Source organism: Erythrolamprus reginae, chromosome 3 (assembly GCF_031021105.1).
Source record: "Erythrolamprus reginae isolate rEryReg1 chromosome 3, rEryReg1.hap1, whole genome shotgun sequence".
In the NCBI taxonomy this organism is placed as follows: Eukaryota; Metazoa; Chordata; class Lepidosauria; order Squamata; family Dipsadidae; genus Erythrolamprus; species Erythrolamprus reginae.
In genome coordinates this window covers 255,657,087-255,681,659 of record NC_091952.1, presented here as the reverse complement: position 1 = coordinate 255,681,659, position 24,573 = coordinate 255,657,087, and the positions used below count along the sequence as shown (strand labels likewise).

Genomic DNA, 24,573 nt, shown 5'->3' with positions numbered 1-24,573 from the left:
TCCAGTGTTGGGACATTCACAACTTCTGGAGGCAGGCTGTTCCACTGATCAACCATTCTTATTGTCAGGAAATTTCTCCTTAGTTCTAAGTTATTTCTCTCCTTGTTTAGTTTCCATCCACTGCTTCTTGTTCTACCCTCAGGTGCTTTGGAGAATAGGTTGACTCCTGTCTCCTGAGATATTGGAACACTGCTATCCTGTCTCCCCTGGTCCTTCTTTTCAATAAACTAGCCCTGCCCAGTTCCTGCAGCCGTTCTTCATATGTTTTAGCCTCCAGTCCCTTAATCATCTTTGTTGCTCTTCTCTGCACTTTTTCTAGAGTCTCAATATTCTTTTTGCATCCTGGCGACCAAAACTGAGTGCAGTATTCCAAGTGTGGCCTTACCAAGGCCTTATAAAGTGGTATTAACCCTTCACATGATCTTCATTCTATCCTTCTGTTAATGCAGCCTAGAACTATGTTGGCCTTTTTCGCAGCTGCTGGACAAGGCTGGCTCCTATTTAAATGGTTGTCCACTAGGACTCTAAGATCCCTCTCACAGTTGCTACTGTGGAGCAATTCACATGAGTTTAATTCTATCCCACTCTTAATGCAGCCCAGGATTGTGTTGGCTTTTTTGGTAGCTGCTGCTACACAAGGCTGGCTCATATTTAAATGGATTGTCCACTAGATCTCTAAGATCCCTCTCTCAATTACTGACCTTAAGCCAAGTTTCACCTAGTCTGTACTTATACAGTTGAGTTTTTTCTTACCTCAGTGTAAAACCATACTTTTAACTCAGCTGAGTTTCATTTTGTTGGATTATTGGACCCATTGTTCAAATTGGTGAAGATCTTTTTGTACCTTAAATTTGTCTTCTAGGGTGTTGGCTATTTCTGCCAGCTTAGTCTGCAAATTTCATTTTTTCCTCTTCTTTCCCCTTTTCTGGATCTTGCCCCCAACAATCTTGCTCCTCATTTTTACCCACCTCGGAAGGATGACTGAGTCAACCTTGAGCCGGTGGTGAGATTTGAACTGCTTAACTACAGCTAGCAGTTAGCTGAACTAACCTGCAGTGCTGCACTCTAACCAGTGTGCCACCTCTGTGCTACTGAAGTGTGTGTTGTTGATCAGTTTCCAACCTTTGTCCTTTGAGACAGTTGGACAAAGGAATGGTTCTCAAGGACACAACTATGGGGCGTTTTCTTAGCTGGGGAGATAGATGCCTTGTGCTTCCTTTAATCCCGATTTCCTGTTGTTTTTTTTCCCTTTGTGTTGCATTAGATGTGAGTGGGCTGGAATCCAGCCTGAATGAGGAAAGATGTCAGATTTAATTTATTACTTGGGAAGCAAAAAAAAATTGACTCTGGCTGTTAAAGTGCCAAATTTTGGGGCACGAGTTTAGCAATAACAATAGCATTTAGACTTTAAAAATAAAATAATCTTGCTACATATAAAAATAGAAAGAAAAGAAAAAAGTTAAACAAACAGAGCATACAAAGAAAAGAAAAAAACAAGAAAAACAGACAAATGAACATATAAACTTGAAACAACATATACAGTGGTACTCCTCTTACGAACCCCTCTTCATACGAACTGTTCGTGATACGAATCCGGTGCTTAAGATTTTTTTTGCCTCTTCTTCCGAACTATTTTCACCTTATGAACTCGAGCCGCCGCTGCTGGGATGTTCCGCCTCCGGACTTCCGTTGCCAGCCGAAGCACAGGGATTCCTTTGAGGCTCTCCTCACTGGGAAACCCCACCTCCGAACTTCCCTTGTCAGCTGAAGTGCGGGGATTCCCTTCATTTTTGCCGGGCGTTACTTTGAATCCCAGCGAGGGGAGCCTCGGGAATCCCCGCACTTCGGGTGGCAACGGAAGTCCGGAGGCGGGGATTCCCAGCGGCGCAAGGCAAAAAGGGTGACTTTTGGGATGGGGTTGCACGCATTATTTGCTTTTACATTGACTCCTATGGGGAAAATTGCTTTGTCTTACGAACTTTTCATCTTACGAACCTGGTCACGGAACGAATTAAGTTCGTAAGACGAGGTATCACTGTAAAACATATTCAGTTACAGAAGTGTTCTTTATATGCAAATAGACATAGTTATTTGCTCATCATTAACTAATATTTTCTTTCACTACATACATATATTTATTTGTTATATAGAAGACATAATTTGTCAACTGTATTGTTGACTCACTATCAAGTGACCTAATATTAAGTATTTGTACCTAGTGTGTGGAATTGTGGGTTTGTTTTCTTTGGTTCTGTATATTATCGTATTCGTTTTGCATATTTATGAGGAAGGTACGAGTTCCTTTTTAGGGGTTTTTTCCCCCCATCGATTTATGGTGCAATGTTTCTATATTTTCATTTTATTTGGGTACACAAGGAAGGAATGTCTCATTTTGCTTTTATAAATTTTTTAAAATGTATTTTATTTATTTATTTATTTATTAGATTTGTATGCCGCCCCTCTCCATAGACTCGGGGCGGCTAACAACAATAATAAAAGCAGCATATAACAAATCTAATTTTTAAATAACTTTAAAAAAACTTAATAAAAACCAAACAAGCACACACACAAACATACCATGTATAAATTGTATAGGCCTAGGGGGAAGGAATATCTCAATTCCCCCATGCCTGACGACAGAGGTGGGTTTTAAGGAGCTTACGAAAGGCGACGAGGGTGGGGGCAATTCTGATCTCTGGAGGGAGCTGGTTCCAGAGGGCTGGGGTCGCCACAGAGAAGGCTTTTTTCCTGGGTCCTGCCAATCGACATTGTTTTGTCGACGGGACCCGGAGAAGGCCAACTCTGTGGGATCTAACTGGTTGCTGGGATTCACGCGGCAGAAGACGGTCCCGGAGATATTCTGGTCCGATACCATGAAGGGCTTTATAGGTCATAACCAACACTTTGAATTGTGACTGTTTGAATTTTTTCTGTTTGAGCCATCTGTGCCAATTTTCCCATATTTTATAGAATTCAGATTTATCTTTTTCCTGTAATTTTAAAGTCATTTTGGTCATTTCAGCATTTAGACTTATATACCGCTTCACAGTGCTTTTACAGCCCTCTCGAAGCAGTTTACAGAATCAACATATTTGCCCCCAATAATCTGGGTCCTCATTTTACCCACCTTGGAAGGATGGAAGGCTGAGTCAACCTTGAGCCTGGTGAGATTTGAACTTCTGAACTACAGCTAACAGTTAGCTGAAATAGTTGCAGTTCTCCACTCTAACCACTGCGCCACCCCGGCTCTTTTAACAAAAGAAGACACTTCCTGATTCTGTGATGGGGTTGAGAGACTCAAATAAGGGTTTAACATTGCTATTACCAGTGTTGGTAATGACCTTTAGAGCCCTACATGGCATTGGGCCAGAATACATCCAGAACCACCTTCTACCGCACGAATCCCAGCGGCCGATAAGGTCCCACAGAGTTGGCCTTCTCCGGGTCCCGTTGACCAAACAATGTCGTTTGGCGGGCCCCAGGGGAAGAGCCTTCTCTGTGGCGGCCCCGGCCCTCTGGAATCAACTCCCCCCAGAGATTAGAATGGCCCCTACCCTCCTTGTCTTTCGCAAATTACTCAAGACCCACCTTTATCACCAGGCATGGGGGAATTAAGATATTCCTTCCCCTAGGCCATTACAAGTTATGCATGGTATGTTTGTGTGTTTGGTTTTATAATGAGGGTTTTTAGTTGTTTTATTAATTGGATTGTTACATGTTCTTTTTTTATCATTGTTGTTAGCCGCCCCGAGTCTGCGGAGAGGGGCAGCATACAAATCCAATTAATAATAATAATAATAATAATAATAATAATAAATAATAATAATAATAGTACTACTAATAATAATAATCTTTGGCGGTAGGTTTCTTGCAGATGCTTCATTACCAAACTAGAGAACATCATCAGTACTAGAAGCAAAGTGGGGTTGAGGAGGAGGTGGACGATGATTATGGGGTCCTTGGTGTTCTCTGATCTTGGTTGTTTGCAGACATTTCATTACCTAACTAGATAGTATCATCAGTGCTAGAATTGAATGAGAGAGGTTTATGGAAAAAAGGAGGAGGGGGAAATGGAGGGGGAGGAGAAGAAGAAGAGGAGGAGGAGGAGGAGGAAGAGGAGATTATGTGGGATTCTCTTTGAGCTGGATTGTTTTCTTTCAGACCTTTCATTGTCTAGGTAGCATCATCCGTGGATATAAAGAGCTCGCTTTGCTTTCAATTGATATTCTAGCACAGAGGTACCCCTTTATGATTTGTGGACTTCAATTCCCAGAATTCCTGAACCGGCATAGCTAGCTCAGGGATTCTGGGAATCAAAGTCCACAAGTCATAAAAGGGCCATCTCTTCCCCATTTCCCTGCTCTTAAGTGCCTTGCCCTGCCAGTGTTGGAGGGACAGATCTTGGGTTGTTTAATGTTAATAATAATAATAATAATAATAATAATAATAATAATAATAATAATAATTTATTGGATTTGTATGCCGCCCCTCTCCGTAGACTCGGGGTGGCTAACAACAATAATAAAAACAACATGTACAATCCAATAATAAAAACAACTAAAAACCCCTATTATAAAACCAACCATACATACAGACATACCATGCATAACTTGTAATGGCCTAGGGGGAAGGAATATCTCAACTCCCCCATGCCTGGCGGTATAAATGAGTCTTGAGTAGTTTACGAAAGACAGGGAGGGTGGGGGCAGTTCTAATCTTCGGGGGGAGTTGGTTCCAGAGGGCCGGGGCCGCCACAGAGAAGGCTCTTCCCCTGGGGCCCGCCAAACGACATTGTTTAGTCGACGGGACCCAGAGAAGGCCAACTGTGTGGACCTTATCAGTCGCTGGGATTCGTGCGATAGCAGGCAGTTCCGGAGGTAATCTAGTCCAATGCCATGTAGGGCTTTAAAGGTCATGACCAACACTTTGAATTGTGACCGGAAACTGATCGGCAGCCAATGCAAGCCATGGAGTGTTGAAGAAATGTGGGCGAATCTTGGAAGCCCCACGATGGCTCTCGCGGCTGCGTTCTGCACGATCTGAAGTTTCCGAACACTTTTCAGAGGTAGCCCCATGTAGAGAGCGTTGCAGTAATCGAACCTCGAGGTGATGAGGGCATGAGTGACTGTGAGCAATGACTCCCTGTCCAAATAGGGCCGCAACTGGTGCACCAGGCGCACCTGGGCAACCGCCCCCCTCGCCAATGTCAGCTGTGGATCGAGGAGGACGCCCAAGTTGCGAACCCTCTCTGAGGGTAATGGATGGACAGATGGAATTGTCCTTGGGAGGCAAGACCCACAGCCACTCCGTCTTGTCTGGGTTGAGTTTGAGTTTGTTGACACCCATCCAGGCCCCAACAGCCTCCAGGCACCGGCACATCACTTCCACTGTTTCGTTGACTGGACAACGTTAGCTTGTTTGGCGTTTCCTTGTTTGAAAGATTTCATTTTCCAGCACCGAGGGATGAATGAAGCCTTGTTTTGAGATTTTGGAGGCAAGGGGACAGTTTTTTCTACCAAAAATGGAGAATCTTGCCAATTTTGCTCATTTCATTTCATTCATTCATCTCGGTTCAGTTTGATTTTTTAAAAAAGAAAAATACAGTTAAGGAACAGCGTGGAGCCAACTTTGTAATTCCAGCAATGTGCTGGTTGGATAAGAGTGATAAAGGAAGTACCATATTTTTGGAGTATAAGACATACCTTCTTCCTCCCTAAAAGAGGCTGATAATTTGGGTAGTCTTATACTCTGAATGTAGCTTTTTTTCAGCCTTAACTAGCTGCTAACAATCTTCCCAGCTCTTACTTTGCAAGCTCTTTCATTGTTACTCTCTGTGAAGAATGTTTTCCAAGCCCTAAGTCTTTGCAGGGGCTTTTTTCATTGCTCTAACTTGCTCCAAATAAGTTTCTTTCCAGCCCCAATCAAGTGCTAACAATGTTCTCAGCTCTTACCCGCTTGCAAGTGCTTTCATTGTTACTTTCTGCAAAGAATGTTTTCCAAGCTGTAAGACTTTCCAGGGTTTTTTCCATTGCTCTATTTGCTCCGACTGTTTCTCTCCAGGTGCTAATGATGTTCCCAGCTCTTACTGGCTTGCAAGCTCTTTCATTGTTACTCTCTCCAAATAAAGTTTTTTTAAAGGGGATAAAATAATGTGCTTGGCTAAGGACGCTAGCCAGATGAATACCCGGTAAGCAGATTCTTTTCCCTATTTTCCTCCCCAAAAACTAAGCTGCATCTTATACTCTGGTGCATCTTATACTCCAAAAAGACAGTAAGGAATGGACTGCCTAGCTCAGTGTTTCCCAATCTTTTTTGAGCCGCGGCACATTATTCATGTTTTCAAAATTCTGGGGAACACTGAATGGGGGCGGCGGGGGGGGGGGGGCTAAAGAAAAGTTTGGACAAAAAAATATCTCTTCCTCCATTTCACTCTATTTCTCCCTCCCTCTTTCTCTCTCTTCCTTCCTTTCCTTCTTTCTCTCCATCCCTCTTTCTTTCTTTCTTCCTCTCTTTTTTGCTCTCTTTCTCTCTCCCTCCTTCCCTCCCTCTATGTCTTTCCCTCTCCCTCCTTCCCCCCTTTCTCTCTCTCTCTTGCTTTCTTTCCCTCTTTCTCTTGCTTTCTTTCTCTCATTCTCTCTCCCCTCCTTTTTCTCTCTCTCTTTCTCTCTCGTTCACCACGCCAGCAACAGAGAGAAAAAGAAAGAGCGAGAGAGAGCCAGAGAGAGAGTGGAGTGCGCAGCAGCCATCAGCCTCCTCGCCCTCCCAGATGTCCCCAGCGCCCGGCCTCGCACCGCCTCCCGTTAGCCCGGCCGAAAGCCACACAGTCCCGGACTCCCGGATCGCTCGCTTCTCCGGCCAGCGCGGCGCTTTCCTGGGCAGATGGCTTTGCTGACCGGAGAAGCGAGCGATACGGGAGTCCGGGACTGTGTGGCTTTGCGCCATGAAGAGAAAACGGCAGCAGGGAAAAGTCGGCCGTTTTCTCTTCATGGCGCAAAGCCACACAGTCCCGGACTCCCGGATTGCTCGCCCCAAGGCAGGAGGTGGCGGCGGGGGAGAGTGGGCGGATCGGGCGGGCAATGGGGCAGGGCGGAGAAGCCAGGGGCGCGTTTGGCCGGAGGCACCGTGGGGAGGCAGGGGCAGGGAGGTGCGGCAGTAGGTGTCTCCGGCCAAACGCGCCCCTGGCTTCTCCGCCCTGCCCCATTGCCCGCCTGATCCGCCACTCTCCTCCGCCGCCTCTTGCCGCGGCACACCTGACGGTGTCTCGCGGCACACTAGTGTGCCGCAGCACACCGGTTGGGAAACGCTGGCCTAGCTGACCAGCTTCAAAGCTAAAAACCAATTAGCATTAATTGTGGTTAGTGATTTGTGTTGTGTGAAATGTGGGGAGAGCAGTGGTTGGCAGCAGCCAATGTGATCAAGTGCTCTGTCCTGGTAGGAAAGTCTGGCATGCGTGTATAGCTGTGCGCCCACGTGTGAAATTTGGCTTCTGCGCATGCAGGGGAGTAGAATGTACAACTCCTTAGCATCAGAGCGTGTTAATATCAGGCAACTGGCAGTTGGACCAGAGTTCTTTTTAGAGGGGGAGTAGAACATCTAACTCTTAGCCTCAGAGTGTGTTTATAATAATATAAGAAATACTAATGATCCCTGGTACCCTCTGAGGTTGTCGTGGGTGTGCATACGTGTGCCCATCGGAATGAGATTTGGCTTCTGCGCATGCGTTCGTGCCAATGAGATTTTGGCGATTTTCACCAATTTTTTTGCTTCTGCACATGCGTGGAAGCAAAAATATTGGTGAAAATCACCAAAATCTCATGAGTGTACATTTAAGATTTCGCTTGCTGCGCTTGCTCAGAAGCAAAATCTTGTGCCAATGGGAAACAACAACAACAACAATCTGAAGTTAGAAACATAGAAACATAGAAACATAGAAGTCTGACGGCAGAAAAAGACCTCATGGTCCATCTAGTCTGCCCTTATACTATTTTCTGTATTTTATCTTAGGATGGATATATGTTTATCCCAGGCATGTTTAAATTCAGTTACTGTGGATTTATCTACCACATCTGCTGGAAGTTTGTTCCAAGGATCTATTACTCTTTCAGTAAAATAATATTTTCTCATGTTGCTTTTGATCTTTCCCCCAACTAACTTCAGATTGTGTCCCCTTGTTCTTGTGTTCACTTTCCTATTAAAAACGCTTCCCTCCTGGACCTTATTTAACCCTTTAATATATTTAAATGTTTCGATCATGTCCCCCCTTTTCCTTCTGTCCTCCAGACTATACAGATTGAGTTCATTAAGTCTTTCCTGATACGTTTTATGCTTAAGACCTTCCACCATTCTTGTAGCCCATCTTTGGACCCGTTCAATTTTGTCAATATCTTTTTGTAGGTGAGGTCTCCAGAACTGAACACAGTATTCCAAATGTGGTCTTACCAGCATTCTATATAGTGGGATCATAATCTCCCTCTTCCTGCTTGTTATACCTCTAGCTATGCAGCCAACCATCCTACTTGCTTTCCCTACCGCCTGACTGCACTGTTCACCCATTTTGAGACTGTCAGAAATCACTACCCCTAAATCCTTTTCTTTTGAAGTATTTGCCAACACTGAACTGCCAATACAATACTCAGATTGAGGATTCCTTTTCCCCAAGTGCATTATTTTACATTTGGAAACATTAAACTGCAGTTTCCATTGCTTAGACCATTTATCTAGTAAAGCTAAATCATTTACCATATTACAGACCCCTCCAGGAATATCAACCCTATTGCACACTTTAGAGTCATCGGCAAATAGGCACACCTTCCCTACCAAACCTTCCCCTATGTCACTCACAAATATATTAAAAAGAATAGGACCCAGAACAGATCCTTGTGGCACACCGCTTGTAACCTGACTCTGCTCAGAATACTCGCCATTAACAATAACTCTCTGATGTCTACGCTTCAGCCAGCTGCAAATCCATTGAACTATCCATGGATTAAGTCCAATCTTCACTAATTTATCTATCAGCTCTTTATGTGGAACCGTATCAAAGGCTTTGCTGAAGTCCAGGTAGGCAATATCCACGGCACCACCTTCATCCAATACCTTTGTGACATAGTCAAAGAAATCAATGAGATTAGTCTGACATGATTTGCCTTCAGTAAAGCCATGCTGATTTGGGTCTAATAAGTTATTGTTTTTTAGGTGCTGATTTATCCTCTTTTTGAGTAGAGTCTCCATCATTTTAACTACAACTGATGTCAAGCTAACTGGCCTGTAGTTACCAGCTTCTTCTCTACTGCCCTTCTTGTGAATAGGCACAACACTGGCCATTCTCCAATCCTCAGGAACTTCTCCTGTTAACAAGGATTGGTTAAACAAATCAGTCAGGGGGGTAGCAATGACAGATCTGAGTTCTTTAAGAACTCTGGGGTGGATGCCATCTGGACCCATTGCCTTATTTATCTTTAATTAGTTGGGGGAAAGATCAAAAGCAACATGAGAAAATATTATTTTACTGAAAGAGTAGTAGATCCATGGAACAAATTTCCAGCAGACGTGGTTGGTAAATCCACAATAACTGAATTTAAACATGCCTGGGATAAACATATATCCATCCTAAGATAAAATTCAAAAATAGTATAAGGGCAGACTAGATGGATCATGAGGTCTTTTTCTGCCATCAGTCTTCTGTGTTCTATGTTTCTAACAACAGAGTTGGAAGGGACCTTGGAGGTCTTCTAGTCCAACCCCCTGCTTAGGCAGGAAACCCTACACTACTTCAGACAGATGGTTATCCAACATCTGCTTAAAAACTTCCAGTGTTGGAGCATTCACAACTTCTGGAGGCAGGCTGTTCCACGGATTAATTGTTCCAAATGTCAGGAAACTTCTCCTTAATTCTAAGTTGCTTCTCTCCTTGTTTAGTTTCCACCCATTGATTCTTGTTCTACCTGTTCTATCTTGTTCATGAGACCAAGAGGACTCCCAGATTACCCAGTGGGTCCCTCTGGGGCTGCACCAAACTAATCCATGCACCAAAGACCCATGCAAAGTAGATCCATGCCATCATAGCAGGATTCAGTTTCAGCCCATTGCTCCCCATCCAGCCCTTAACAGCCTCCAAGAACTGTGAGAGGGAAGTCACAGCATCCTTCCTTCCTTCCTTCCTTCCTTCCTTCCTTCCTTCCTTCCTTCCTTCCTTCCTTCCTTCCTTCCTTCCTTCCTTTCTTGGATTTGTATGCCACCCCTCTCCGTAGACTCACCATGATGCAGAGCTGGGCGTCATCAGCATGTTGATGCTATCTCAGCCTATGGTGGCTGATGATCTCGCCCAGTGGCTTCACGTGGATATTAAACCAACGTGGAGAGAGTACTGAGCCTCGGATGGGGACCAGGCCTCTCGTTTACAATCCGCCCTGGCTGAGAGTGGCCACAGAGGATATGAAGCAGGACAGCAGAACCACATTCCAGAGCCCCAAACCCGCTCCAGAAGGATACCGTGACCGATGGCCTCGAAGGCCGCCGAGAGGTCAAGCAGAGCACGGAAGGATGCACTGCCCCATCCTGCTCCCGCCAGAGGTCATTCAAAAGCACAACCAATGCGGTTTCCATCCTATAGCCAGGCCTGAATCATGGGTGAAATAGATAATTCATTTCATCCAGGCACCGGTAGCACCTTCCGAGGCCCTTCACTGGAGGACACTCAGACTACTTGCCAGAGCTTACAAAACTTTCGCCAGGCCCATCCTAGAATACAGTTCATCTGTTTGGAACCCATACCACATTTCTGACATTAACACCCTCGAAAATGTCCAAAGATACTTCACGAGAAGAGCTCTTCACTCCTCTACCCATAACAGAATATATCTTACGAAACTAGATTTACAATCCTGGGTCTTGAAAGCTTAGAACTACAACGCCTTAAACATGATCTAAGTATTGCCCACAAGATCATATGCTGTAATGTCCTGCCTGTCAAACACTACTTCAGCTTCAGCCACAACAACACAAGAGCACACAACAGATTCAAGCTTAATATTAACTGCTCCAAACTTGACTGTAAAAAATACAACTTTAGTAATTGAGTTGTCGAAATGTGGAACTCATTACCGGACTCATTACCCTAACCCCCCAACATTTTACCCTTAGACTGTCCATGGTTGACCTCTACAGATTCCTAAGAGGTCAGTAAGGGGCGTACATAAGCACACTAGAGTGCCTTCCGTCCCCTGTCCTATAGTCTCTCCTATATCTCCTATATCTTCTCTACTATATCCTTTATAACCTTCATTGTGTATTATTATTATTATTATTATTATTATTATTATTATTATTATTATTATTAATTGGATTTGTATGCCGCCCCTCTCTGCAGACTCAGGGCGGCTAACAACAGTAATAAAACAGTATATAACAATAATCCAATACTAAAAACAGTTAAAAATCGATTATATAAAAACCAATCATGCATACAGACATACCATGCATAAAATTGTAAAGGCCTAGGGGGAAAGTGTATCTCAGTTCCCCCATGCCTTGCGGCAGAGGTGGGTTTTATGCAACTTACGAAAGGCAAGGAGGGTGGGGGCAATTCTAATCTCTGGGGGGGAGTTGGTTCCAGAGGGCCGGGACCGCCACAGAGAAGGCTCTTCCCCTGGGCCCCGCCAGACAACATTGTTTGGTTGATGGGACCCAGAGAAGACCCACTCTGTGGGACCTAACTGGTCGCTGGGATTCGTGCAGCAGAAGGCGGTCCCTGAGATAATCTGGTCCGGTGCCATGAAGGGCTTTATAGGTCATAACCAACACTATGAATTGTGACCGGAAACTGATCGGCAACCATTATTGTGTATTGGACTAGATAGATAGATATACAGGTAGGTAGGTAGGTAGGTAGGTAGATAGATAGATAGGAGAGAAACAAACCCAGAATGAAGAAGGGAATTTCCTGACAGTGAGAACGATTAATCGCTGGAAGAGAAGTTGCCTCCAGAAGTTGTGGGTGGCTCCATTTCTAGAGGTTTTCAAGAAGATTGTGGACTACAACCCTTTAGTCTGGAATGGTACAGGGTCTCTTTCTGAAGCAGGGGGTTGGTCTGCAAGACCTCCAAGGTTCCTTCCCACTGTTGTTCTGCGGCGAATCACGATCTGACCATGATGAGTCTGCATAGATGGGAACTGAAAGTCATAGATTTGGGGAACTGAAGATTTTCACAGCAGTACAGCTGCGCGAAGAGGTTTTATTTTCCAGCCCTTCTTCTTTTTATTTAGCAACAAATAGTGGAAAACATGCAAATTAGCTCACAACAAGCTTTAAATGACTAGACTTTTCTTCTTAGGGCAGGGAAGTCAAACATCTTCCACTCAGTTCCTCAAAAGTCTCCATTGCCACCACAAAACCAACCCACCCAGGGAAAGATTTGGAAAGATTATTAGGTGAGCCAGGGAAAAATCTTTCCCTGACTCAGCTGATAAAAGGGAGGAGAGCCTGTGGCTTAGAGGGGGAAAGCACTGCCTAGCAAGGCAAAAGCAGCCCAGGTTCGAAGCCTAGGAGGGTATGGCTAGCTGACGAGAGTCAAAAAGCTCAAAACAGATCTATACTAGTCTCCCTTTATTTCTTTATCAGTTCTTTGCAAGTTTGGAAAATATGGTTTGGTTTCTGGATGGCCCCTGGAGTGAGGATGAAAGGGAAAAGGAAGAAGTATGCTCCTTCCTATATTTCGGTATACCAGCTGAATCGACAGAAAAACGTGTAATCTTTCCTTGGCTCAGCTGATAAAAGGGAGGAGTGAGGATTTCATTATCAGTTCTTTGCATGTTTTGAGAATATAAGCAAATGTTTTGAGAATACAGTATAAGCAAATAAAGAGCTGTGATGTTCCTTCAATACACCAGGGTGATTCGACACAAAAATATGTAACCCTTCCCTGGTGCAGAGCTGAAGAGATTGGATACTGTAGCCTAGAGGATAATGCTCTGCCTTACAAGGCAAAGGTTGCAGGTTCAAGTCACCTACAAAAAGATATTGACAAAATTGAACGGGTCCAAAGACGGGCTACAAGAATGGGGGAAGGTCTTAAGCATAAAACGTATCAGGAAAGACTTCATGAACTCCAACTGTCTAGTCTGGAGGACAGAAGGAAAAGGGGGGACATGATCGAAACATTTAAATATGTTAAAGGGTTAAATAAGGTTCAGGAGGGAAGTGTTTTTAATAGGAAAGTGAACACAAGAACAAGGGGACACAATCTGAAGTTGGTTGGGGGAAGGATCAAAAGCAACGTGAGGAAATATTATTTCACTGAAAGAGTAGTAGATCCTTGGAACAAACTTCCAGCAGACATGGTTGGTAAATCCACACTAACTGAATTTAAACATGCCTGGGATAAAGGGAGAGGAGAGCAATATCATAACTACTCATTAATGTTTAAGCTTTAACTGTCAATTTATCAGGCCTGATCACATAGTTTCTTAGCAAGGTCTGGGTCTGGGTGTCCAGCTACTAGTAAATATATAAATATATGTAGCTCCCAACTCCCAGGATTCCCCTGCCAATATGGTGCATGAGGAATTCTGGGAGTTGAAGTCCCCAGGTCTTAAAAGTTGCCAAGTTTGAAAACAACACCACTAATCCAATAGAAATTTTCTTCCTTGCTCCTGTATCCATCTTGTTTTGGGCTAAATTTGGGTGGCGGGAATTTTGTTGTGAGTGGGAGAGTATGTATGTATTTATTTATTAGAGTTGGAAGGGACCTTGTAGGTCATCTAGTCCAATCTCCTACTCAAGCAGGGGTCCTTACACCATTTCGGACAAATGGCCATCCAATCTCCCTTTGAAAGTGTTGGAGCTCTCACAACCACCGCAGGCAAGCTGTTCCACTGATTGATCGCTCTCACCATCAGGAAGTTCCTCCTTATTTCCAGGTTGAATTTCTCCTTGGTCAGTTTCCATCTGTTATTCCTAGTCTGGCCTGGTGCTTTGGGAAACAGCCTGACCCCCTCCTCTCTGTGGCAGTCCCTCAAATATTGGAACACTGCTATCATGTCTCCCCTGGTCCTTCTCTTTGCTAAACTAGCCATGCCCAGTTCCTGCAACCTCTCTTCGTATGTTTTAGCCTCCAGTCCCCTTATCATCCTGGTTGCTCTCTTCTGCACTTTCTCCAAAGTTTCAATGTCCTTTTTGTAGTGTGATGTCCAAAACTGGATGTGATGGACATCAGTACATTCTGGAAAAGATATGTGGAGGTCTCTTTCCTTTTCAGCGGTCAGCAGGTTCATTTTATGTAGACAAAGTCTGCAAAATATTGCAATGTCTCCCTCACCTTTTCCAAATTTGTTATGGAGGCCACCTCCAAAGCAGGAGAACTTATCTATAAGCTGCATTGGTTGGTGCACAATTGATAAGAAATGGTCAATACTGTAAGATTGGAGCGTTGAAAGAACATCTGTTGGGTTGAATGTGGCTTCTTGGATCTTCTCAGTTTCTTCTGGTTAAAACTTGGAGTACTGCATTCAGTTTTGGTCGCCACGATGCAAAAAGGATGTTGAGACTCTAGAAAAAAAAAGTGCAGAGAAGAGCAACAAAGATGATTAGGGGACTGGAGGCTAAAACATATGAAGAACATGGCATGGCTAGTTTAATGAAAAGAAGGACCAGGGGAGACATGATAGCAGTCTTCCAATATCTCTGGGGTTGCCACAAAGAAGAAGGAGTCAACCTATTCTCCAAAGCATCCCAGAGTAGAGCAAGAAGCAACGGGTGGAAACTAAACAAGTACATCAGGGTTGGTCTCCTCGAGGACTGACCAGTTGGATCGCCTTGCAATCCAAGAGACTCGCAGGAGTCTTCTCTAGCACCAGAGTTCAATGGCCTCTCTTCTTTGGCACCCCAGCCTTCCTTATGGGCCAACTTTCACAGCCATACATTGCCATTGGAAAAACCACAGCTTTTAAACAAACTTTGGTTGGCAGGGTGATGTCTCTGCTTTTTTATTATGCTGTCTAGACTTCTCATAGCTTTTCTCCCCAGGAGTAAGTGTTTTTTAATTTCTTGGCTGCAGTTCCCATCTGAGATGACCCTGGAGCCCAGGAAAATAAAATATGTCACTACCTCCATTTCTTCCTTATCTTATTTGCCAGGAATTGAGAGGGCCAGATGCCATGATCTTAGTTTTCTTAATAAGAACCTAAGAAGAGCCATGCTGAATCAGGCCAAAGCCCATCAAGTCCAGCATTCTGTGTCCCACAGTGTCCCACCAATTGTCCATGGGGATCTTGAGCAGAAACAGAAGGCAAAACCCTCCCTTTCCCTTGACCCCCAACAAATGGTCCCCAAGGGAATCCTGCCTGCCTCAACCAACATAGAGGCGGCACTTGGACATCCAAATAACCACCCATACACTTGGCATCCATGAATCTGTCTAATCCTGCCTTGGAGCTATCCAGGCTGACAGCTGTCACGACCTCTTCTGGAAAGGAATTCCATCAACCAAGGATCCTCTGGGTGAAGAAATATTTCCCTTTATTTGTCCTCCCTTTCTTACCTAATGTTGAGTTTCAAGCCAACATTTGCGCTCTGTGCTGGTAAGACCCCATTTGGAATACTGTGTTCAGTTCTGGAGACCTCACCTACAAAAAGATATTGACAAAATTGAACGGGTCCAAAGACGGGCTACAAGAATGGTGGAAGGTCTTAAGCATAAAACTTATCAGGAAAGACTTCATGAACTCAATTTTTAGAGTCTGGAGGACAGAAGGAAAAGGGGGGATATGATCGAAACATTTAAATATATTAAAGGGTTAAATAAGGTCCAGGAGGGAAGTGTTTTCAATAGGAAAGTGAACACAAGAACAAGGGGACACAATCTGAAGTTAGTTGGGGGAAAGATCAAAAGCAACATGAGAAAATATTATTTTACTGAAAGAGTAGTAGATCCTTGGAACAAACTTTCAGCAGACGTGGTTGGTAAATCCACAGTAACTGAATGTAAACATGCCTGGGATAAACATAGATCCATCCTAAGATAAAACACAGAAAATAGTATAAGGGCAGACTAGATGGATCATGAGGTCTTTTTCTGCCGTCAGACTTCTATGTTTCTTCAGTTCCTCTTCGCTTTCTGCCGTCATAGAGTTGTATCGTCTGCGTATCTCAGGTTGTTGATATTTCTCCTGGCAATCTCCACTCATAACATGGTTAAATCCAGGGGCCTAAAAGAATCCCTCCATGGACTCCTGATGAAACTTTGCAAGTGGGGGGGACTTTGAAGTCACAAGAGGAGGGGGAAGATTAGTGCCAGGAACTCTTTATCTCAGGGTGAAAGAATGTGGACTTTTAGGTCAACCCAAGAATGTGAAAAGGCGTCTGCTTGAGACCTTCAAGCAAAGATGAATGATTAAGGGACTGGAGGCTAAAACAGATGAAGAACTGGGTATCTCTAGTTTAATGAAAAGAAGAACTAAGACATAATAGCCAGTATTCCGATATCTGAGTTGTTGCCACAAAGAGTTGAAGTCTACTCAGCTTAAAGTTGCCCAGGTTAACAAACACTGTCTTAAAATAACCTGAATTTAGAGCTAAAGTGTTGGTAATGACATACAAAGCCCCACATGGCATCAGACCAGATTACTTGCAGGACCGCCTTCTGCTGTATGAGTCCTAATGACAGGTTAGGTCCCACAGAGTCTGCCTTCTCCAGGTCCCATCAACTAGACAACGTTGCTTGGCGGGATCTAGGGAAAGAGCCTTCTCTGTGGAGGCCCCGGCCCTCTGGAATCAGCTCCCCCTCCCCCCCGAGATTCACACTGCCCCCACCCTCCTCACCTTTTGCAAAAGTCTTAAGACTCACTTATGTCGCCAGGCCTGGGGTAATTAGATCTTGGCCCCCTTGCCAATAAATGTGATGTATGACTGTAATTTGAATTTGTTTGATTTTTAATATGTATCGGGTTTTTAGCTTATGTAGTTTTCTAATTAATTAGATTTGTCTTTGCATTTACTGTTTTAGATTATATGCTGTGAGCTGCCACAAGTCTTAGAGAGGGGCAGCATAATAATCTAAATAATAATAATAATAATAATAATAATAATAATAATAATAATAAGGCATTTAATTGTTGTCTTGATGGGGTCCTTTGTACTTTCTGAGCTTGGTTGTTTTCTTGCAGATAGAGTTGAGACTCTAGAAAAAGTGCAGAGAAGAATGACAAAGATGATTAGGGGACTAGAGGCTAAAACATATGAAGAACAATTGCAGGAAATGGGCATGGCTAGTTTGATGAGGAGAAGGACCAAGGGAGACATGATAGTAGTGTTTCAATATCTCAGGGGTTGCCACAAAGAAGAAGGAGTCAATCTATTCTCCAAAGCACCTGAGGGTAGAACAACAAGAAATGGGTGGAAACTAACCAAGGAGAGAAGCAACTTAGAACTAAGGAGAAATTTCCTGACAGTTAGAACAATAAACCAGTGGAACAACTTGCCACAAGAAGTTGTGGGTTGTTTAAAAACCCTGGAGGTTTTTAAAAACAGATTGGACAACCGTTTGTCCAAAATGGTATAGGATTTCTTGCTTGATTTTGGACTAGAAGACCTTGCTCAACAGTAGTAACTGAAAGAGGGATCTTGGAGTCCTAGTGGACAACCATTTAAATATGAGCCAGCAATGTGCATCAGCTGCTAAAAAACCCTAACACAGTTCTAGGCTGCATTAACAGAAGGACAGAATCAAGATCACACACTTTATAAGGCCACACTTGGAATATTGCATCCAGTTTTGGTCACCACAATGCAAAAGGGATGTTGAGACTCTATAAAGAGTGCAGAGAAGAGCAACAAAGATGATTAGGGGACTGGAGGCTAAAACACACGAAGAACGGTTGCAGGAACCAGGCATGGCTAGTTTAACGAAAACAAGGACCAGGGGAGACATGATAGCAGTCTTCCAGTATCTCAGGGGTTGCCACAAAGAAGAGGGAGTCAAGCTATTCTCCAAAGCACCTGAGGGTAGAACAAGAAGCAACGGGTGGAAACTAAACAAGGAGAGAAGCAACTTAGAACCGAGGAGAAATTTCCTGACAGTTAGAACAATTAATCCATGGAATAGAAATTGCCTCCAGAAGTTGTGAATGCTCCAACTGGAAGTTTTTAAGCAGATGTTGGCTAACCATTTGAAGTACGGTTTCCTGCCTAAGCAGGGGGTTGGACTAGAAGACCTCCAAGGTCCCTTCCAGCTCTGTTACTCTGTTATTATCCTTATCTTCTGATAGGAAAGTGTGGTCAGCTTTGGCCTTTGTAGGGACTGGCCTTGCTCATGTCCTTAGCTTCCTTTAAAAAAAAAGATTGCCAGGTCCCTTCCAACTCTGTTACTCTGTTATTATCCTTATCTTCTGATAGGAAAGTGTGGTCAGCTTTGGCCTTTGTAGGGACTGGCCTTGCTCATGTCCTTAGCTTCCTTTAAAAAAAAAAGATTGCCCTTTTGTTGAAAAGATTCCACAAAACTGGGAAACAGAAAGCTAAAAGCCTGCCAGGAACACTGGGTGGGTTACACAAAAGAGAATCACACTGTTCACAATTTATTTTATGTTGTTTTCAATGCTGTCCTTGCAAGCTATTGAACCAAGACAGCCTAGGAAACAGAAAGCTAATAATCTGTAGGTGGAGAAAGTTGGTTGGGGAGGAAAGCGAAGCATATTTTTTAAATTGACATCTCCTTGCACAGAGTTTTAAAATGAGGATAGGAAACCGAAAGCTAAAAATCTGACTGGGAGCGGTGAAATCTTGTTGGGGAAGAAAGAGTAATATATGCAATTTTTTTTAAAAAAAATTTTTTGGACATATCCCTGCATGTTGTTTTAAAAACCAGGATAGGAAATTGAAAGCTAATGGAAAGCATGAATGAGGAACAAGAAAGTTTACAGACTCTCTTTGTGCTGTGGGTTTTTTTTTTCTTGTTGGTTTTTCGGAGTGCAGCCTACTTTTGCAAACACAGGATGCAGTTGGAAACAGACCCAAATACAGTGATACCTCATCTTACAAACGCCTCGTCGTACAAACTTTTCGAGATACAAACTCGGGGTTTAAGATTTTTTTGCCTCTTATTACAAACTATTTTCACCTTACAAACCCACCACCGCCACTGGGATGCCCCGCCTCTGGAGTACCGTTTCCAGCGAAGCACCCATTTTTGCGCTGCTGGGATTCACCTGAGGCTCCCCTCCATGGGAAACCCCACCTACGGACTTCCGTGTTTTTGTGATGCTGCAGGGGAATCCCAGCAGCCCAAAAATGGGCGCTTCGCTAGCAACGGAAGTCCGGAGGTGGGGTTTCCCAGTGAGAGGAGCCTCAGTGAAATCGCAGCAGTGCAAAAACACAGAGGCCCAGAGGTGGGGTTTCGAGGACTTCAGTGTTTTTGCACTGCTGGGATTTCACTGAGGTTCCCCTCGCTGGGAAACCCCACCTCCGGACTTTGCTTGCCAGCGAAGCACTCGTTTTTGCGATGCTGGGATTCCCTACTGGGATTCCCCTGCAGCATGGCAAAAACACAGAAGTCCGGAGGTGGGGTTTCCCATGGAGGGGACCCTCAGGGGCCTCCCAGCAGCGCAAAAATGGGTGTTTTGGCTGGCAAAAGGGGTGAATTTTGGGCTTTCACGCATTAATCGCTTTTCCATTGATTCCTATGGGAAACATTGTTTCATCTTACAAACTTTTCACCTTAAGAACCTTGTCCCAGAACCAATTAAGTTTGTAAGACAAGGTATCACTGTATATGCAATTTTTTAAAAAAAGAATTGTTGACATATCCTTGCATATTGTTTTAAAAACCAGGATAGGAAATTGAAAGCTAATGGAAAGCAGGAATGAGGAACAAGAAAGTTTACAGACTCTCTTTGTGCTGTGGTGTTTTTTTTCCTTGTCGGTGTGTACTTTTGCAAACACAGGATGCAGTTGGAAACAGACCCAAATATAGTGCTCAAAAAATAAAAATAAAAAGGGGAATCCTTAAACAACACAATATAACTCCAAGTAAATCAAACTTCTGTGAAATCAAACTGTCCACTTAGGAAGCAACGCTGATTGACAAATTTCACCTGCTGTTGTGCACATTCAACTTTGTACAGAACAAACTATTCAATGAGAATATTTCATTCATTCAGATGTAAGGGTGTGTTCTTGGAGTGTTCCCTTTATTTTCTTGAGCAGTGTATAACAAAAAGAGACGGGGCGAAGGAAAGCTGTTTTTAATTGATTTATGAAAACCTGCCTAGGCAAAGTTTGCACGTGTGTCTTCTCAGGCTTCATTCCTTTACTTTTTTAAGCTATTTCTTTTTTCAACTTAAATTTCATTGACTTGACTTTGCAACCATTTGTTCAGAATGGTATATAGCAGCGAGGGTGAACCGTTTTTTCCCTCGAGTGCCAAAAGAATGTAGGTGCGTGTTATTGCACGAGCTTGAGTACCCACACCCATAATTCACTGCCTGGGGAGGGCAAAAAAGGCTTTCCCCAGCCCTGGAGGCCCTCTGGGTGCTGGAAACAGCCTGTTTCTCAACTTCTGGTGGGCCCAGTAGGCTCGGATTTCATTCTCCCCAGGCTCCTATCCCATCTTCCCGGAGGCTCTCTGGAAGCCAAAAACACCCTCCCAGGGCCTCTGTATGAGATAAAAATCAGCTGACCAGCACATACATGCACGTTGTTATTATTAATTAATCAATTATTTTAACATTGGATTTGTATATGATGTTTTTACTTGTTGCGAGCCGCTCCGAGTCCTCGGAGAGGGGCGGCATACAAATATAATTAATTGATTAATTAATTATATTTGTATGCCGCCCCTCTCCAAGGACTCGGAGCGGCTCACAAGTAAAAACATCATATACAAATCCAATGTTAAAATAGTTTTAAAAACCCCTATTAAGGTGGGTAAAATGAGGACTCGAATTATGGGGGCAATATGCTGGCTCTATTGCTAATATGTTGTAAGCCGCCCTGAGTCTAAGGAGAAGGGTGGCATAAAAATCGAATGAATGAATGAATGAATGAATGAATGAATGAATGAATGAATAAACAAACAAACAAACAAACAAACAAACAAACAAACAAACAAATAAATAAATAAATAAATAAATAAATAAATAAAATTAATATAACCCAAACATACCATACATAAAATCAAGACAGCTAAGGATATATCAATTCCTCCATGCCTATGGCGACATAGATGAGTTTTCAAAAGTTTACGAAAGGCGAGGAGGGTGGGGGCAATTCTGATCTCTGGGGGGAGCTGGTTCCAGAGGGTCGGGGCCGCCACAGAGAAGGCTCTTCCCCTGGGTCCTGCCAGATGGCATTGTTTTGTCGATGGGACCCGGAGAAGGCCAACTCTGGGACCGAATTGGTCGCTGGGATTTGTGTGGCAGCAGGCGGTCTCGGAGATATTCTGGTCCGATGCCATATCCTTAGCTTCCGTTAAAAAAAAAAAAGATTGCCCTTTTGTTGAAAAGACTCCACAAAACTGGGAAACGGAAAGCTAAAAGCCTGCCAGGAATGTTGGGTGGGGATACACAAAAGAGAAACACACTTTAAAAAAAAAATTATGTGGCTTTTGAGGCTGTCCTTGCAAGGTATTGACCTTTTTTTGTTGCCAAAAATCAGCTGACCAGTACACACATGCCCATTGGAGCTCAGCTAGCATTCAAGCAGATATCGCTCTGCGTGCCACCTGTGGCACCTATGCCATAGGTTTGCCATCACTGGTATATAGGATTTCCGGCTTGAGCAGGGGGTTAGGCTAGAAGACCTCCAAGGCCCCTTCCAACCAATGTTCCCTCTAATTTTTTTCGGTTTGGGCGGAAAGGTATAGTGTCTGAGCGGCAGTCCCTGTGGGACTGGGCAGCATAGAAGTATAAATAAACAAACAAACAAGAAAAAAATTCCCTTCTTTTTTATTAAAAGAAATTAATCATAAAACAAAACCAAAATCTATTACTATTATTACTATCTTCTCCTCTTTTTCCATCCCTGTCTCCTTCCCCCTTTTGTGTGTGTGTGTGTGTGTGTATGTGAACTCTTGAACCATTTCCAAAAACAGGTGAGGGCTATTGGAAATGGTTCAAGAGTTCACACACACACACACACACACACAGGAGGCTGGTTCCCCCCCCCCTGTTATTATTTGGATGCTTTTTACCATATGCTTTAAATCAAGAGTTGTTAGCCGCCCCGAGTCTACGGATAATATATAATAATAATAATTATTATTATTAATTATTATTATTAAGAGTCATTTCTCTCTTTCTCTCTCCCCCTCTTGCTCTCTCTCTCTTTTTCTCACTTTCTCCCTCTCTTTCTATCGCTCTGTCTGTTGCTCTCTCTCTCACACTCTTTCTCTCTTGTTTTCTTTCTCTCACTCTTTCTATCTCTTCCTTTCTTTCTCTCTTGTTCTCTCTCTTGCTATCTCTCTCTTCCCTCCTCTTTCTCTCTCCCTCTCTCTTTCCACCTTGCTCTGTCTGTTGCTCTCTCTCTGTCAGCGAGGGGGCTGCGAGAGCGCTTTTTCCGAGCGCTTCAGGAATGCCTGCCCTGCCTCTACTGCAGCCCCCTTCCTGAAAGCTCGGGACGTAAGCGCTCCCAGCGAAGGAGCTGCGAGAGGGGCGGGGCTCCCTTTCCTTCCACCCACGGGCTGGCAGGGGGATGGGGAGCGCACGCGGCACCTCCGCACTTTTGTCGCTCCCCGCCCCCAAATCCAACGCCCAGCTCCTTGCGCGCCCTTGGAAAAGAGTGCGCAGGGGGTATTTTGGGGCACGTGCATGCGCGCGTGTGCAGCTTACGGGGAACAGTGCTTCCAACTCTGTAATTCTATTATTCTGCTTTAGCAGGGATAGGCAAAGTGAGCATGTGGACTTCAACTCCCAGAATTCCTGAGCTAGCATGATTGGCTCAGGAATTCTGGGAGCTGAAGTCCACAAGTCATAGAAGAGCCAACATTGCATACCCTGTGCTATAGTAACAAGCTGGGTCCCAGACCAATCACCAGGAGACAGTGAGTTCCAGTCCCGCCTTAAACATGAAAACCAGTTGGGTGACTTTGAGCCAATCACCAGGAAAGTAGTGAGTTCTAGTCCCGCCTTAAGCACGAAAGCTGATTTTGTGACTTTGGGTCAATCACCAGGTGACTTCTTATCCTATCATAGACATGAAAGGAAGGTGAATGACTTTGGCCCAGTCCCTTTCTTTTAGCCCAGCCCACCTCGCAGGGTTGTTGTTATTGTGGGGGGAAATCGCCACCTTGAGTTATTTCTAAAAATAAAGGCGGGAGAAAAATGATGTAAAAATAAACAAACAGTTTCACTGCCGCGTCTCACCTTTCTGAAATCTTCTCTCCCCACCACCAGTTTTCTCACTAGTCTGTTGGTCGTGCGATGGCGTCGAATCGAACTGGGGCTGCTGGAGATGGCAGATCTGTTCCGATCAGGACAACTACTGCGCCACCACGTATACCGGTGCTGGGATTGGTACGTTATTTTGGCTTGGTGAAATGGTATATTTTGGAGCATAAGATTCACCTGAGTATAAGAAGCACCTTAGTTTTGGGGGAGGAAAATAGGGAAGAGAAGGATTTAGGGGTCGTGACTTCTGACAGTCTCAAAATGGGTGAGCAGTGTGGTCGGGCATTAGGGAAAGCAAGTAGGATGCTTGGCTGCATAGCTAGAGGTATAACAAGCAGGAAGAGGGAGATTGTGATCCCGCTATATAGAGCGCTGCTGAGACCCCATTTGGAATACTGTGTTCAGTTCTGGAGACCTCACCTACGAAAAGATATGGACAAAATTGAACGGGTCCAAAGACGGGCTACAAGAATGGTGGCAGGTCTTAAGCATAAAACGTATCAGGAAAGACTTCATGAACTCAATCTGTATAGTCTGGAGGACAGAAGGGAAAGGGGGGACATGATCGAAACATTTAAATATGTTAAAGGGTTAAATAAGGTCCAGGAGGGAAGTGTTTTTAATAGGAAAGTGAACACAAGAACAAGGGGACACAATCTGAGGTTAGTTGGGGGAAAGATCAAAAGCAACATGAGAAAATATTATTTTACTGAAAGAATAGTAGATGCTTGGAACAAACTTCCAGCAGATGTGGTTGATAAATCCACAGTAACTCAATTTAAACATGCCTGGGATAAACATAGATCCATCCTAAGATAAAATACAGGAAATAGTACAAGGGCAGACTAGATGGACCATGAGGTCTTTTTCTGCCATCTATCTTCTATGTTTCAATGAAAAAAATCTAGCATTCTTAGCCATTATTTTATTCCCTGGTTAGGGCTTTTAAAAAATGTATTCAGATAGATTAAAAATGAAAGAGCTTGCAAGCCAGTAAGAGCTGAAAACATCATTAGCGCCTGGAAAGAAACATTTGGAGTAAGCAGAGCAATGGAAAAAACCCTGCAAAGATTTAGGGCTTGAAAAACATTCTTTGCAGAGAGTAACAATGAAAGCGCTTGCAAGCGGGTAAGAGCTGGGAACATTGTTAGCACCTGGTTAGGGCTGGAAAGAAACATCATTAGCGCCTGGAAAGAAACA

At 43.8% G+C, this 24,573-nt stretch overlaps 1 protein-coding gene across 1 annotated transcript in view; it reads left to right on the top strand.

Moving 5' to 3' along the window:
• Positions 1–24,573, top strand: part of LOC139166038 (lymphocyte antigen 6E-like) — a 29,940-nt gene that overhangs the window by 1,977 nt on the left and 3,390 nt on the right. Inside the window, exon 2 of the mRNA XM_070749297.1 lies at positions 23,380–23,499. Coding sequence (XP_070605398.1) covers positions 23,380–23,499 — 120 coding nt within the window. The remainder of the gene's footprint in view (positions 1–23,379; positions 23,500–24,573) is intronic.